Here is a 14,329-nt window from a genome sequence, read left to right on the forward strand (position 1 = left end):
CGTAATGGTCACTTTTTGGGACACTCCATACATTCATCCCATAAGCAACTTTATTTCTTTGTCACTTGCGGAAACAACTTTGCTCCACATTCACATTCCTTGCACATTGTATGAATTGGAAGTCATGAGGACCCATTCCTCTTGTTTCCAAAAATAAGTCCCGGCTGGGCACCACCCTAACCCTATGCGCTTTTATTTTGAAGCAGATGAGCCACTTCCTGTCTTGGCCGGCCAAGAGGAAGCGGCCAGCACGTGCGCGGCGGCCTCGTGATCGCGGCGCCTGCCGGCGGTCAGAACTGCCGCGGCCGCAATGCTAACCGTAAGCCCCGGCAGCTCGAGCCACGGTCACCGGCACAAACTTGCCCGGCCTGGACCGACCGCCTCGGCCGACAGCGGACCCGCCGGTTGCGACGGGGTGCGATGGGACCGTTTAGACTGGCTGCAGGGGGATGCAACCTACACCTACTCCGCCCTCGTGGCAGGCCATGGGCGCCATGAAGGTCCATCGAGCCGTGTCAGGGTTGAACATCTCCACGGAACCCAGGTTGGTCTGCCCGTCATAGCCGCCCACGGCGTACAGGCGGTCCGACGCCGCCACCAGGGACACTCTGCTGCGCCGCGTGTTCATGGCCGTCAAGTGGCTCCAGTGGCCCGAGGCCGAGCTGAAGACCTCTGCGCCGCTTAGGAATCCTGAACCGTCGTAGCCGCCCACGACATACAAATGGCTACCCAGCACCGCCGCCCCGTGACGGCAACGCTTGTTGGACATCGGCGCTGACGCGTGCCAGCGGTTCGTGTGGTGGTTGTAGGACTCCACCTGTGGGATGCACGGACTGGGTGATGATCGCCGCGTTACGGAAGATGAAGATGCAACTGACCGTGTTGAAGATTTGCAAGCCGTCGTGTCCTCCTGACACAAAGATGCGCCCGTCAAAGACGGCGACACCGGCGGCGCTGCGACTGGCGCTCATCTCCGTCACCACCGTCCACCTACAACACACAGGTCGTTAGCAGCCAGGCTCCCCACGAAAGGGCGGCCAGTCACGCTCTGCCAGCCAAAGAAAAAAGCTCCAGTGGTTGCTCGTGACCTGTCAGTGTGCGGCGAGTAGCATTCCACAGAGTTGAGAGAAGATTTTCCATCGTAGCCGCCACATACGTAGATGTGGCCGTCCATCACCACTGTTCCCATGGCGCTGAGGAACGCCACAAGAGCCGTCAGGCCACGGCGCCCATCGGTGGGCGCCAATGCGCTTGAAGGGCCTGCCCACCTGCGTTGGCTGTTCATGCTGGACACTCTGGTCCACGCGTCCGTCTCGGGGTTGTAGACCTCGACGGTGCTGAGTCGCGACTGGCCGTCGTATCCTCCGATGGCGTACAGGAGCCCGTTGACCACGGCCACGCCTACCCTGCTTCGGGCCGTCCTCATGGGTTGGCAGCGTTCCCAGAAGTTCCCCGTGGGATCAAAGACCTCCACCACGTTCATGGAGTCACCTGGTGAGGAAGGCTGGTTGGGTCAGTTGCGGGACCCGTCTGAGCGTCAAAGTCCCGCCCCCTCGCACCAGAGCTGTTAAGGCCTCCCACGGCGTAGATGAGCGCCATGATGGATGTGCAGCACCTCTGACGCGTCTTGAAGGCCGGGAGGCCGGGAGGGCGACGCTCCGACATCAGGTGGAAGTCTTTGGCCTCATCCAAGAGGTCCCTGGGGGCCAAAGCGGAGGACACCCGGTCAATGGCAACAAGTGAGCGAGGAGGATGGGACCTGGTGCTGCCAACGGGGCCTACCTGCATTTGTGGCAACAGCGCACGAGTTCTTCCTGCTGGACTCGCTCCGTCAGGAACTGCGGACGGCAAAGCGGCAGCCGGATCTTGGACAGCAGCTCCGGCAGCAATGGTGCCCGCTTAACGCGATCGTGATGGACCCAAGACAGAGCCGCCTCAAACACCTGCAAAGGAAATGCACGGTGTGATCCTCCCATGTCACACTCTAAGGTAGGACCCGATGTGTCGAAGGCGCGTCTGACCTGCTCCTCAGTTTTGACGTTGAGTTCATCGCAGGCCACGAGCTCCAGCACCTCGTCCGTCCGCAAGGTGAGAAACTCGTCCGACAGGGACACATCGACAAAATGCCGTTGCAGGAAATTGTTGGCCGAGTCGTAGAGGGCGGCGCACATCATGGTCTCCGCAAACTGACGCACTCCCAAACAATTCTTGGGATGCAACCTGAAGAACGCCCTCTCAGAAACGTCGGCAAGGCGCCCAAGAAAGAGGAAGTGACCTCACCTGTCCTGCAGGAAGGAGCAGCAGGCGTCTTTGACATTCTGCAGTTGCAGGAAGCTGGAGCCGATCAGGAGCGCCTGAACGTTCTGCTGGTCGATGGCCACGTGGCCGCTATAGGCGAAGTTGATCAGCGCTTCCAAAGCGCTACACACACACAGACACAACTTGAGGGAAGCCATCTCACCCGGTTTGCCGAGGAGTATCAGGGGTGACGTTTGCGCTACCTGGGGTCCATTCCTTGCATGAGGATCTCGTCCTGTTTGCACTCCACCATGTCGTTGGTGAACATGGCGTGAAAGTACGGGATGGAGGCAGCCAACACGATGCGGTGGGCGCTGAATTTGTGCTCGCCCGCCTGTAAACAACATTCAGTCACATTGGTGCAACAAGGACGGAAGTGGCTTCTCCCTGTAATTTCCAGGCTTTGCAATCCTTACGTTCAGACTGATTGTTTGTTTCTACATACCAAAAGAACGCGGGTGTGTTTGAGAAATCTTTAACAAACTCAGTTTGACAACCAAGAGCGTTCATTCACACTTGTAGAACGTAGTGTCAAACACACGACCGATCGCTTCCTTTTGGCCGAAGGTCAGTTAGAAGCCTTGACGTCATAGGATGACAACATATAGTGACTGTTTATTCACAAGATGGCCCATAGCCTCTAAATAATGTAATGTCGGCGCCGCAGTCAAAAGTAAGCCGCTATTAATTCCAGTTAGCATGAGCTCAGCACTAAATGCGAGGCTAGGCTATCTTGAGGCTAACTTGACGCTCGCTCGCCGTGCGGAAACGTCAGAATGTACCTTGAGCGTGACGTCACAGAGTTTCCCCTGCCGCCGTATTTCTCCCATGACGACATAGCCTCTTGCCGGCAGGTCGTGCACTGAGAAATGAACCAAATCTTCGAGTTCCTCGCAAACAACCTCTCCCATCGTCAGCGTCGCTAGCTGCGAACTTTGAGCCCTACGAGCCGCCGTACCTCACTGACGCCACTTCCTTTTGCCCCTCAAAGCAAAAGTAACCCCGAATTCGCACGTCGATCGTCGCCTAAGTCACTTAGCGAGATGAAGGAAGGTTGCATGGAAAGTCAAAAAGAAATACGATGTACTGGTTCTAGAGCGAACCAGTCCATTTGATTTCTTTTTTAAATGTAAAATGTATTCTACGCAATTTACAGCATTAGAAAACGCTGAGATTGTTTTTCTCGAGTTTTCCCTGCTGCAGAGACTATACTAAAATAGAAAATATATTTTCCCTCATCTTTTTCCGTTTTCATACATTTTTTAAAACGCTCCAGGGAGCCACCAGGGCGGCGGTAAAGAGCCGCAGGTTATCGACCTCTGGCCTAGGCTGTCGCGTGGATTTATTTTCGTAGCCCCTGAGTGGTTTAAATGGAAAGAGGACTGCTGTTTCACTAGATGACAAAAACAGACAAGGGCTCCTGCATCATCATCTTCTTCCATGAAACGCAATAAGCGAGACCGCCGCCAATCAGCACCGATTACTTTGTTTGTGGCGGCACGAGCTGTTCCGGCAGTGCCACCAGATGGCGCTCGGATGTCAGCATCATGAGGAAAAACAACCCTTCAAGTGTTGTGCTCAGTTTCTGTGTTTTCTTTAATACAAAACCAAAAGAGGAACTTATAAAATGCTTGCGGGCATTCAATGAGATTCAAACAGTTGTCAGTCAGCTGATGTAACATGGAGCACAGTTGCACGATTGCCAAGAAAGGTCACCATGGTGAGCGCAAGTGGAAGAGCCCCGCCTGTTAACAGACGTCATCGTTCTTTCTGGCAACTTCCCGTCCTTGTCAAGGTACAGCCGAGCGTGGCCGTTTCGCCACTCGATTGAGTCCTAATTCTGATGCTCCAACCCAAACAGGAGCTTGCGCCGCCGCGCAGGCAAGTCGCCAGGTGGCAGCAGTCCAAGCGTCTTTGCCGAAAGATGGCACTCGGCAGAGCCCGCGCCGACAGACAGGCTCAGTGCCAACAGGTCGTGGTCGTCGGCGACAGACTAGCACTTGCGCTCCCAGGTTGCCGCTGGCTAGCGTCTTCTCCGCCCGCAGGGTAGCCTTGACTTCGTCCGTGCCGATCGGGCATCCTTGGCCAGTCGCTGTGCGTCTATGCCGACAGGTCGTTGTTCTCAAAGCGCTCCTGTTCATAGGCCTCGGCTGCCACTTTGCGACCGCCGAACCAGCGACGGTCTAAAGCCCGGACGGCTCGATTCATCTCAGCCGTGTGGTTGAACTCCACAAAGATCTTGATGATGACGGCAGCGTCGGCGTCCTCTCCCTGCCGCTCCTGGTAGATGACCACTCGCTTGACCTGGCCGAACTTGCCGCACTCCTCCGTCACCTCGCCTTCCAGTTGGTCGTCGATGTCGTCCTGGCCGACCATGTTTCTCAGGACCATCACACGCGACTGTGGGCAAACAAGCGCTCAAACGTTACCGTAATCCCAGTAGTCCCAAATTAGCCCCGCATAGTCCAAAATATAGTTTTGAAAGAGAATCAAAGGGATCCGATTATAGTCGGAACCTTTCCCACAGTGAGTGCATCCTAAATGTCCGTGTGACTTTTTACTTTGTGATTGCGTACGATCTTGTTGACATCATGGTGTCCATCGCTCTGTTTACTCGCGTCCAGGTGTGCCCCCTGGTGGAGCTCTTCGTCCATCCTCAGGGCAGGGGGCGCGGCCAGAACAGGATTGACCAGAGCCACTTGAGGCAGCCCGGTTCGAGCCGGGGTCACGCCTGAAACGGTGACATTACACGCAGCGGAGTCAGGAAAGTGGGCGGGGTGTGATGCTGAGGCGGCAGACTTCCCACCTGTGATGACGCCCGGAGCTTGAGCGGCCATGACGCCTTGCGGAAGACCGGCCAGCGCTCGCAGCACCGACGCTCCCACCGGATCCTGAAAGCGACATAATGCCATCATGGTACACGATGACATCATCGGGAGGGACCCACCTGCGCACTGAAGTTGGCGGCCGCGGCCAGGCCTCCAGAGGCGGTGATAAGCGGCACGGGCGGGGTGACGGCCTTCCCAACTCGCAAGTACTGGCCGCCCAGGTCAAACAGGTTCATGGAGGCCACTGCGTCGACGGCAGACTGGGGCTTGTCGTACTCTGCAGGGAAAGGCAAAAGGTGTCAGCCAGCACGTCGCAACCACACGGTGGCTTTCTTACAACCATCTCACCGATGTAACCGTAGCTTTTGTGGCGTCCCGTGGTGGGTTCACGAGCCAACATGCACGACTTGATCTTCCCAAAGGCCTCGAAGACGCTCCGGATGTCGCCGTCCGACAGGTCACGATGAACGGACGCCACGTAGATCCTGTTGAAGGCCCGTGCTTCCTCCGCCAACTGCTCGATGATGGGCAGAGCCTGCCCGATGTTACTGGGCCGACCCACCTGTTCAAAGTACGGAGTCGATTGTTTGACCGTGGGCGGCCTACGGTGGCGAGGGGCGTCCACCTCGAGCCGACCTTAATGTTTCGCCCTCCGAGAACGACAGAGTTCATTTGGTCCAGAGCCAGTTGAGCCGCTTCTGGCGTCTCGTACTCCACAAAAGCAAAACCCTGAACAGGCAAGCGGCGTTTCCCCGCATGACTTGACATTTGGACAACGCTGCATGTTCCATTGGATGCGAAGCACTGGGTTGTGACTTCTGACCTTGTGCTTCATGGTGACAGAGTCAAAGGACATGTCGATGCTTTTGATGGGTCCGAAGGGGATGAAGGCCTGTCTGATGGTGTCTTCGCCCAGCTCGTAGTAGATCGAGCCCACATAGACACGGCACATGATGGCCAGGGCACGCTGGCGTTGAGCCGCCACCTCAACAGGAAGTCACCACCAGCCGCATTAGCTCGCGTCGTCAAAACAAGACATAAGCACCTTTTGTTGACGCTCCACAAAATAAGAAATGACAACTTACTGATTGCAGAGGAGAGAGTTCTCCTAAACCCACCGACAAGGACGCCATCTGACACACACACACACGCACATATATATATAAACACACACATGAGGCTCCCACACTTCCGCGACCCTGAATAAGCAGTGTTGAAAACCGATATATGAAAATCTGAGAAATCAAACAGAATTGAATTGTGGTTCTCCAATTTCCGATTGTCTACAAGGTTGCGAAGATGTCTGAATCTGATCGGACGAGCCGCCCCGTGGGTGCGGCAGCCTCAACCCAAGATAGCAAGGTAGGAAACAGGCAAACAGTTGTGCACAGTTCGATTTGTGAATCATCAGGGAGTCAACGTTGGCCCGACTGGCATCACGAAACGAGTGTACAGGAGTTTGTGTGTACCTGCAGTCCGCTGAGCTGTTGCTGCTGAGCCATGGTCTGCCTGGCCAAAACATTCCGGATGCTTTGCTCCATGGCATACTTCTTGGCCTGTCCAGGTGAATGAGCAATCAGATTATAAGTGCAACAGTTAATCGTAAGACTATCAAATTGAGTTGAGTATTTTTGTTCATCGTTTATAGACTTGTCCATTGGGCCTTAACTTCTGCAGCGCCTCCTGCTGGTCGGGGGTGAGCGGCGGCAGGCCGAGCCTGGTCGCGGTGCTGGTGGTCGTGTTGCCTTGTCCGTTCTCCATGACGAGCATGCGCAGTGGCATCACCGCGTCCACTGGCTTGCCTTACTCCGTTACCCTTGGCGACGCCATTCAAGTGGATTTCCAGCAACACTTTCAACTTTTTCGCATTAATACTTACACTTTTATCTTATGTGATACAACTTTTGGAAGGCTGGAAGTCCAAATTTCTCAACAGCTGTCATAGTTGTCGTACAGACGCCATCATCTGACCGTATCTTCCGTTTCTTGGGCTAAGAATGTTATTATCGTGGACGAAGGCTTAGCACGCAGTGTCTACGACACGCACAAACAGAGTGGCTCGGTTAGCGTTAGCTTAGCATGCATCTGTCGAAGGAGCAATGTCCAGAAGGAAAAGGTTTCATGTTCCTACCGCACACGCGGCCAGCACCTTAAACTCGAGCTTCGGTCAGGTTCTGTCTCTGCGTGTATGTAGCTATGAGCGTTCGTTTCGGTCCACTGATGAGGTTTTGGGGCGAATGTGTGCGTCTGAATGCCACTCGTGTGACGGAGCAGCGCCAGGACACGCTACGTCACTTCCTCTAGCCGCGCTTTCTCATCAATGGTAAAATTTAACTCACAAGATTATAAACACATTTTATTTTTTTAAATTATCACATTAATTTAGCTATTTAAAACAATTCCACATGAAACCCGCTTTGAGGTCGAAACTGGAAAAATCCAAATGTTATAAATGTGACTTCCTCGAATGAAGCATCGTCTCGCGAAGAACGGAAAAAAACGATATCGATTGCTCATTGAAATCCAGCCATGATCTGAACGAGTGATGTGCATTCCAGTTCTTTTGAGTGAACTGAATCTTTAGAATCAGGCCACTCATAAGATTCGTTCAAACGAATCGTTCAAGGAATCGTACACCAACACATATTACATATTACGTAAAACACATATTGTCATAAAAAGCAGTTAACCAAATGTCAGATTTTTGTTTTCATGCCCAAAAAAATAAAAACAAGGAATAAAACACCAGACAAGTTTAAACAGGTTTTAATGTTTATTAAAATAATAATAAAAGTACATTTCAAACCAGCAATCTAAGGTGAAATTGCCGTAGATATATTGGATAACAATATTTAGGCGTATATATGCATCCACGTTATTTTAAGTGTTATAAAATAAAGATTACCCAAAGAGAAGTTGTTGCATAACGGCACATCCCTTAATGCAATAAAGTTAGCCGTTAGCTAAGACAAAACGGCTGTGTTGGACAAAAGTGGTGTTTCAGTGAGTGGTTCTTTCTTTCCTTGGCAAATCGTAAATGTAGATTCTGGCTTACATAGTTCACGCCAGGAGACTCAACACGTTCACTGATCCGTTGATGCACGGGAAGGAAGGCAGTTCACCCATTGACTCGTTCGCGAACGGGAAAGTCAGGATTCGTTCCCTCACTGATCCGATTCACGACTCGTTTGTGAACGGGAAGTTAGGTCATTTTCTTCTTCGTTGTTTTATGGCGAGGTGGCACCAGCTTCAATGCGCATTACCGACACCTACTGGTTGAAGTCATGAACTGAAAAAAGAACGAATCACTTTAGGAAGGATTCGTTCACTGAAAAAAGTCGTTCTTTTGAAAGAATCGGTCACTCACGAGCCAACACTAATCTGAACAGTTTATCCTAACGAGGGTCGCGAGCTCATGGAGATCCATGCAGACGTTTTAACAATCGAAACCCACGATTTTCTTTTTCTGCAACGGAACTATTTTTAAACTCTATTAGTCGATATTTGGCTTTTTTCATAGTAGTGTAAATTTTATTGTCATTGGTACTTGATACTAACATTGTGAATTGTAGCTCCAAGTCCTGTAAACTGGAATGACTAAAATATATGTATATTTTTGTCATTACCTCACCTCAAAATAATTAAACAGTCGTTTTACTTATAACTGTCTTAGATACTGTATGTCAATTGTAATATGTATGGTAGTGGAGACCTGCTCACCGCAGTGAAAATCTAGGTTTAATTTGGCAAATTTAATTTATATGAGATTATTTGTTGAAGCACATTATTTTTGCAAAACTCAAGTGTTGAAAATGGCTTTTCGGTGTGAAATCAATCATGACGACAAACACATATTAGGTATGCTGGTGACCAAGGTCATCACCGGTCAAAGCATTTGAATAAGACAGACATTAGCAGTAGCATTTGGCATTAGCGTGGTGCTCATCGAGCTTTATAAATAAAATCAAGTGCCACTGTCGCTTCCACCTCCTCAGGAGAGGTCACATCTGGAGACTCTGGCAGCAGGTTTATCTAGAAGGGCATCCCTCCAGAAATCTGGCGGGCCACTTGCTCATCCGGGGTCTCCTCCTTGTCCTTCCTCTCGCGGTTCCAGTCCTTGAGGCCGGCAGGCAATTCGGTGTCCTCGGTCTCACCGCCTGTGCCCTCCACCAGCTCTTCGTACGTGGACTTCTCAGAGAAAGGTCGTTTTCCCAGCAGCTCCACCATGTCATTCTTGTCCAGAACCTCCTTCTCCAGCAGTCGCAGCGCCACCTTCAGTATAACAAGCGCAGAAGTTGCAGCAGCAGAGCCATCAGCCAGACAAAAGCACCCAGAGCCGGCCCGTCTGCCTCACCTTCTCCACCTCAGCCTTCTTGTCACTCAGCAGGCTCCGAGTTCTGCGGTAGGCATCTGCGATGAGGTCTCGGACCTCGGCGTCGATGAGGCGTGCCGTGGCCTCGCTGTACGGCTTCTCCAGAACCATCTCGCCCTGCCGGGGGAGTTCGAAGGACACCTGGCCCACCTTGGCGTTCATGCCGAACTGCACGATCTGTGAGAGCCAGAGCCCGCGATGACAGGGCGGCGCTGTGAACCGACTCGGCGCGTCACTTCGGTCTGACCTGCGCATAGGCGCTCTGGGTGACCTTGCGCAGGTCGTCCTGAGCGCCCGTGGTGACTCTGCCGAAGAAGATCTCCTCGGCCACGCGACCGCCTAGTGTCATGCACATGCGGTCCAGCAGCTGCTCCGTGGTGTACAGGAACTGCTCCCTGGGGAGGTACTGCGCATAGCCCAGGCCACGGCCCCGGGGGATGATGGACACCTGGATGCAGCGTGGGGTAAGCACATGCCACGTTCACTAGATGGCCGAGTGGGCCCACCTTCAGCAGCGGGTCGGCGTGCTCCAGGAACCAGCCGGCAACGGCGTGTCCCGCCTCGTGATAGGCCACCGTCTTCTTCTCGTCAGGCTGGAGGACCTGCGTCTTCTTTTCCAGGCCTGAAAAGAGGAACAGCGTGTTCCCAAGTACGGTGGGGTGCAGGGCCGGCCGACCGGCGGAGGCGCTCACCTCCGATGACTCTCTCGATGGCCTGCTCAAAGTGCTTCTGCTGGATGGCGTTGCACAAATGCCGTGCAGCAATGAGGGCCGCCTCGTTGCAAACGTTGGCGATGTCCGCACCTGCCGAGCACATGTTGCCGTCTGATATCGGACTGAGCCTGAGACAAGCGTTTTAGGAGCGAGAGGCGGGCGCTCAGTAGCAACCGCCGGCCGACGTCTTCATCTCACGATGGTGGCCCCGCACGCAAGCTTGGACTTGATTCTTGTCTGGTCAAGGCTTCACCTGCTTGCTTCTGACCTTACCTGAGAAACCAGGCGTGAGCGCTGCCATTTTGCGGGCCAAGGCATCTCTATCGGTGTCCGAGTCCAACTTGAGAGGTCGAAGGTGGACTTTAAAGATGGACACTCGCCCTTTGATGTCGGGAGGACCTGAAATGACAGGCGTGAATGACGGCAGCGTGATGGCAACGGCGCTGGGGAGAGTGACGCCTCGCCCCGCCCGCTCACCGATGTAAATTTGCCTGTCGAAGCGTCCCGGCCTCAGTAGCGCCGGGTCCAAGATGTCCGCCCGATTGGTTCCCGCCAGAACCACCACATTGGTTGCCGTGTTGAACCCTGCAACATGCAAAAGGGAGCGTCAGGCTTCTTTTATTGTTGTTTTCTAAGGGCTCGGGCTGGCGAGTGGAGCGGCGCCATGACGGCGTCTGACCGTCCATCTCCACCAGCAGCTGGTTCAAGGTGTTCTCCTGCTCGCTCTGCCCCCCGAAGTTGCCCCGCCCCCGCTTCCGTCCCACCGCATCGATCTCGTCGATGAAGAGGATGCAGGGCGCGTTCTTCCTGGCCATGACGAACAGATCCCGGACCTGTGCGGGAAGCACGGTCAGCGAGCGCGGACGCGGAGCGAGAGCGCTAGGAGATGAGCCGGCACTCACCCGGGCTGGGCCCACGCCCACAAACATCTCCAGGAACTCGGAGCCGTTGACGGTAATGAAGGGAACGTTGGCCTCGCCCGCCGTGGCCTTTGCCAGGAGGGTCTTCCCCGTCCCAGGAGGCCCCGTCAGGATGGCGCCCTGGCAACGGCGAGAACGGGGAGGAAAGCATCAACGGAGCCGCCCTGCCAGTCCCCACTCGCCCCGAGCTGACCTTGGGGATCTTAGCGCCGAGGTCCTGGTACTGTTTGGGGTTCTTCAGAAAGTTGACAAACTCCATAATCTCCAGCTTGGCCTCCTCGCAGCCGGCCACGTCTTTGAACTTGACGTCGATTTCGTCCTTGAGGATCTTGGCGGTGGTCTCGCTGACACTGAACAAGCCGCCCATGCCACCGCGGCCAGGCCGGCCCGCGCCCGCCGGGCCTCGCCGCAGCATGAAGAGCAGGAAGCCGATGATAAGGGCGGTGGGCAGCATGCTCAGGAGGAAGGTCCTAACGTACAGGGTCAAGAAAAGGCCCTCTTTCACACCCATTTCAACTTCAGCGCTGTCCTTGGAGACGCTCACAAATGCGTGTTCCGTGTAGCCAATTGTTCGGAGAGCTTTCAACCGGACGGGTTGTCAACACTGGCCCCGGGCGGGGCTGGTATTTCTAGGTTATTCCACCCGCCGCTACTTGTGCTCATTTAGTCAGCACCTCCAATTGGCGTGTGCTGAACGCCGATCAAGACTCACATGAGTTGAATTGAGGGAGCTCCCAAAAGAGAGATGAAAAGGCCCCAACAAGTCAACTCATCCAGGCTTGGCCCTCACGATTTGTCTTTGTGAGCACAGCAAAGGTTGGTGCCAGGCTTTACGAGGCATTTGGAGGTTGCTCACCCGTCGCTCTCTGTGGCGTAGACCACGGGCACGCGGCTCTCGCCCTCGATGCCCAGTTCGTATTGGGCGTTCTCCAGGTTCCTCTCAAAGGTGTCCACACTGCCGATGTTGAACCACACGTACTGCTGCAGGGACAAACAGGCGCGGCGGCATGTCACCCCTTGACGCTAAGGAGGCCAGCCCATGTGGGAACGACTTGAAAATCGGCATTTTCACATATAACCTCGTGACCCTGCGAAGATGAGGCCAGCGAGTCGCGCCCACATACTCCCTCCCACCCTCCCTCCCTCTGCATCTTCTAGACAGCCAACTCACCCCATCCACAGGCATCTTCCCAGGTGAGAAGACCACTTTAACGTAGCGCTTGTTCACCACCTCCAGCCTGTCCACCTGCGACACAAAGACGAGGACCGCCGTCAGCACCGTGGTCATCCTCGCTATTGATGTCGGGGTTCCCTCACCACGCCTTTGGACAAGATGTTGTTGACAAAGTCCTTCCAAGTGACCTCTCGGCTTCCGTCCCTGAACAGGAAGTAATAGGCCACGGCGGTCCAGAAGGCCACGCCGCTCAATAGGGAGATGCGGAACTCCTTCTCATCCCAGGGAATGTCACCCTACAAGCAAAGGCTTCTGTTCTCATCTTCTCCTCACCATTACGGGACGTCGGACACTTGCAGGAATGTAAACGACATTGCGGCTTGGATCACGTGATCCGTCTTGTTGAGGATAGCGAGCAATGGGTTGGCTTGGCCTGATCGTCTGGCACGCCGCCGTTCACAGCGTCCAGCTGGGGCGCTCGACTGCACTCACCTTCTGCAGACGGCTGTACCAGTTCGACTCCTTCCGTCCTCCTCGTTTTCCATCGCCTCCTCGTTTTCCATCGCCTCCTCCCGCTCCGCCCCCTCCGGATGGCCCCGCCTCTGCCGGAGCGTCGTCAGCTTTGTCGTCTGTCCGCACACAAATAAAAGTCCACATGAGGGCTGAACAATGAATGAGGTATAGATGGAAACCGTAATTCCGGACAATTCTGGACTACGCCATCGTGCCAGCGCTCAATATTTTGCATCGCCCTCCTCTCCTGCAAAGCAGTTGAATCTCACCTTTGTCTGGTGAATGAGCTTTCTTGGAATTCTTTCCACTGTCCGGAAAATACTTCTCAAAGCCTGCAGAGACAAGCAAACGCATCAGTGCAAGGTTTTTTCAGAGGAGTAAGATGATGCTGACGAAGAACCTTTGGGGGGTCTGGAGGTCAAACTCCGACAGGCCAACATCAGTTCACTCAATAAAGTCCGCTCACTCGCCAGCCGTCTTGTTGCCTGGCCGACAAACAAAAGGCGAGCAATCATCATTTTGTTCGCAAGAGGTGCGAAAAAGGCGATGAGCAGTCCCGACTTCTCTCCACTCGAAAGTTATGACGTCAAATGCAATATGACGTGGAATCCGGCCCCACTTATCTTTTTTCAGATGTAGTTGAAGCGATATGCAACCTTTCGGACGTGTTTGCTCGGCGATCGGTAAGAAACGAGAAGGGACAAGGGGGCACCTACCAGCAGCCCACTGGAGGAGGGCGAAGGAGCTACGAGAAGTCGCAGCACCTTGCAGCAGCCCACCGACAAGCGAAGGTAGCGGTGAGCCATGGTCACGCAGACCGAGGAAACGGTGACGACTTCAAAAAGCAACTCTGGGGCGAGGGTGTTAAGGGACACTGCTCAAGTTCAACATCGCGGTTCCGTAAGCGTTCCAGTCCGCCATGTTTGTTGTGCGTAGCTTCTTCGACACGGGAATAACGGTGTGTGGCAGTGAGCAGCGCCCCCTGCTGGAAGTAGCGTGATCACATCCGAGTCAAAGTCCGTCAATGTCACTAAAAAGTACATGTACGATAATGGTGTCACTTAGGTATGCTGTCAATATAATACTGGGAAAAGTTTGTTTGACATGCAGAATATCCAGAATTTTGCCTGCTCTAAAGCAGCCTCCTGATTTTTTTTCTTTTCTGCCTCATCCAGCCTCTTTGAAGTCTGAATGTTCCTGTTGTGTAGGAGTTGTGCACGCACGTAACTCCAGGTTAACATACTCGGAGTTGATTGAACTAACTCAGATCATCTTTTCTGGAACCGAATACTCAGTCTCCCATCTCAGAGTAAGTCAACTCAGCGTTCAGGGATAGACTTAGAATATGTTGAATCTGCTTTGTGGAATATCCCCCTGGATTGCACATCTTCGAGTGTATTATGCTGTGCGAAGTCATGTTGTCGATAGCAACGAAAGAATTGTAAGTGTGGAAGTTGAGCCCATTGTGCTGTTTCTGATAAAAAGCGCCGTGAAGTGCTGCTCATCCCCAC

At 53.7% G+C, this 14,329-nt stretch overlaps 3 protein-coding genes across 5 annotated transcripts; all 3 read right to left on the reverse strand.

Annotated features, from left to right (window-relative positions):
• Nucleotides 1–28: 28 nt before the first annotated feature.
• On the reverse strand, nt 29–3,268 carry klhl18 (kelch-like family member 18). 2 transcript variants are annotated; one of them, XM_088396439.1, is made up of 10 exons: nt 3,081–3,268; nt 2,502–2,632; nt 2,281–2,421; nt 2,022–2,220; nt 1,783–1,943; nt 1,560–1,699; nt 1,269–1,491; nt 1,089–1,193; nt 879–990; nt 29–817 (listed from the first exon to the last, which is right to left on the reverse strand). In XM_088396439.1, the coding sequence occupies exons 1-10, from the start codon at nt 3,207–3,209 to the stop codon at nt 431–433; spliced, it is 1,728 nt and encodes a 575-aa protein (XP_088252565.1). In that variant the 5' UTR covers nt 3,210–3,268; the 3' UTR covers nt 29–430. The 2 variants fall into 2 exon arrangements, with proteins under 2 accessions (XP_088252565.1, XP_088252566.1); XM_088396440.1 differs by lacking the exon at nt 3,081–3,268 and adding an exon at nt 2,744–3,015.
• A 608-nt stretch (nt 3,269–3,876) lies between these two features.
• Nucleotides 3,877–7,636, reverse strand: LOC148387536 (poly(U)-binding-splicing factor PUF60-like). The gene is made up of 11 exons (XM_088396445.1): nt 7,258–7,636; nt 6,795–7,160; nt 6,596–6,682; nt 6,212–6,259; nt 5,950–6,111; nt 5,763–5,855; nt 5,475–5,688; nt 5,246–5,403; nt 5,105–5,189; nt 4,860–5,029; nt 3,877–4,698 (listed from the first exon to the last, which is right to left on the reverse strand). The coding sequence occupies exons 2-11, from the start codon at nt 6,906–6,908 to the stop codon at nt 4,399–4,401; spliced, it is 1,431 nt and encodes a 476-aa protein (XP_088252571.1). The 5' UTR covers nt 6,909–7,160; nt 7,258–7,636; the 3' UTR covers nt 3,877–4,398.
• Nucleotides 7,637–8,861: 1,225 nt separating this feature from the next.
• On the reverse strand, nt 8,862–13,783 carry afg3l2 (AFG3 like matrix AAA peptidase subunit 2). Of its 2 annotated transcripts, none has more exons than XM_088396037.1 (17): nt 13,535–13,783; nt 13,219–13,303; nt 13,088–13,150; nt 12,798–12,934; nt 12,452–12,601; nt 12,303–12,377; nt 11,988–12,112; nt 11,325–11,601; nt 11,114–11,251; nt 10,891–11,044; nt 10,689–10,796; nt 10,485–10,610; nt 10,191–10,301; nt 10,005–10,120; nt 9,746–9,946; nt 9,481–9,675; nt 8,862–9,398 (listed from the first exon to the last, which is right to left on the reverse strand). In XM_088396037.1, exons 1-17 carry the CDS (start codon nt 13,622–13,624, stop codon nt 9,159–9,161), a joined length of 2,391 nt encoding a protein of 796 aa, XP_088252163.1. In that variant the 5' UTR covers nt 13,625–13,783; the 3' UTR covers nt 8,862–9,158. The 2 variants fall into 2 exon arrangements, with proteins under 2 accessions (XP_088252163.1, XP_088252162.1); XM_088396036.1 differs by having other exon boundaries at nt 12,449–12,601.
• Between the last annotated feature and the right edge of the window lie 546 nt (nt 13,784–14,329).

Source organism: Syngnathus floridae, chromosome 14 (genome assembly GCF_059516105.1).
Source record: "Syngnathus floridae isolate MCC-2025c chromosome 14, RoL_Sflo_1.0, whole genome shotgun sequence".
Taxonomy (NCBI): domain Eukaryota; kingdom Metazoa; phylum Chordata; class Actinopteri; order Syngnathiformes; family Syngnathidae; genus Syngnathus; species Syngnathus floridae.

Excerpts from the sequence above, each read along its gene's own strand:
- klhl18 (XM_088396439.1), bottom strand. The coding sequence starts at position 3,209 with ATGGGAGAGGTTGTTTGCGAGGAACTCGAAGATTTGGTTCATTTCTCA. Across the intron at positions 2,422-2,501 it reads ATGCAAGGAATGGACCCCAG|CGCTTTGGAAGCGCTGATCA; the intron begins GTAGCGCAAACG and ends GTGTGTGTGTAG. Across the intron at positions 991-1,088 it reads TACTCGCCGCACACTGACAG|GTGGACGGTGGTGACGGAGA; the intron begins GTCACGAGCAAC and ends TGTGTGTTGTAG.
- LOC148387536 (XM_088396445.1), bottom strand. The coding sequence starts at position 6,908 with ATGCCACTGCGCATGCTCGTCATGGAGAACGGACAAGGCAACACGACC. Across the intron at positions 6,112-6,211 it reads AACTCTCTCCTCTGCAATCA|GTGGCGGCTCAACGCCAGCG; the intron begins GTAAGTTGTCAT and ends CTTCCTGTTGAG. Across the intron at positions 5,404-5,474 it reads CAAAAGCTACGGTTACATCG|AGTACGACAAGCCCCAGTCT; the intron begins GTGAGATGGTTG and ends CTTTCCCTGCAG.
- afg3l2 (XM_088396036.1), bottom strand. The coding sequence starts at position 13,624 with ATGGCTCACCGCTACCTTCGCTTGTCGGTGGGCTGCTGCAAGGTGCTG. Across the intron at positions 11,602-11,987 it reads TACGCCACAGAGAGCGACGG|GACCTTCCTCCTGAGCATGC; the intron begins GTGAGCAACCTC and ends CCTGTACGTTAG. Across the intron at positions 10,302-10,484 it reads GCTCACGCCTGGTTTCTCAG|GTGCGGACATCGCCAACGTT; the intron begins GTAAGGTCAGAA and ends TGTGCTCGGCAG.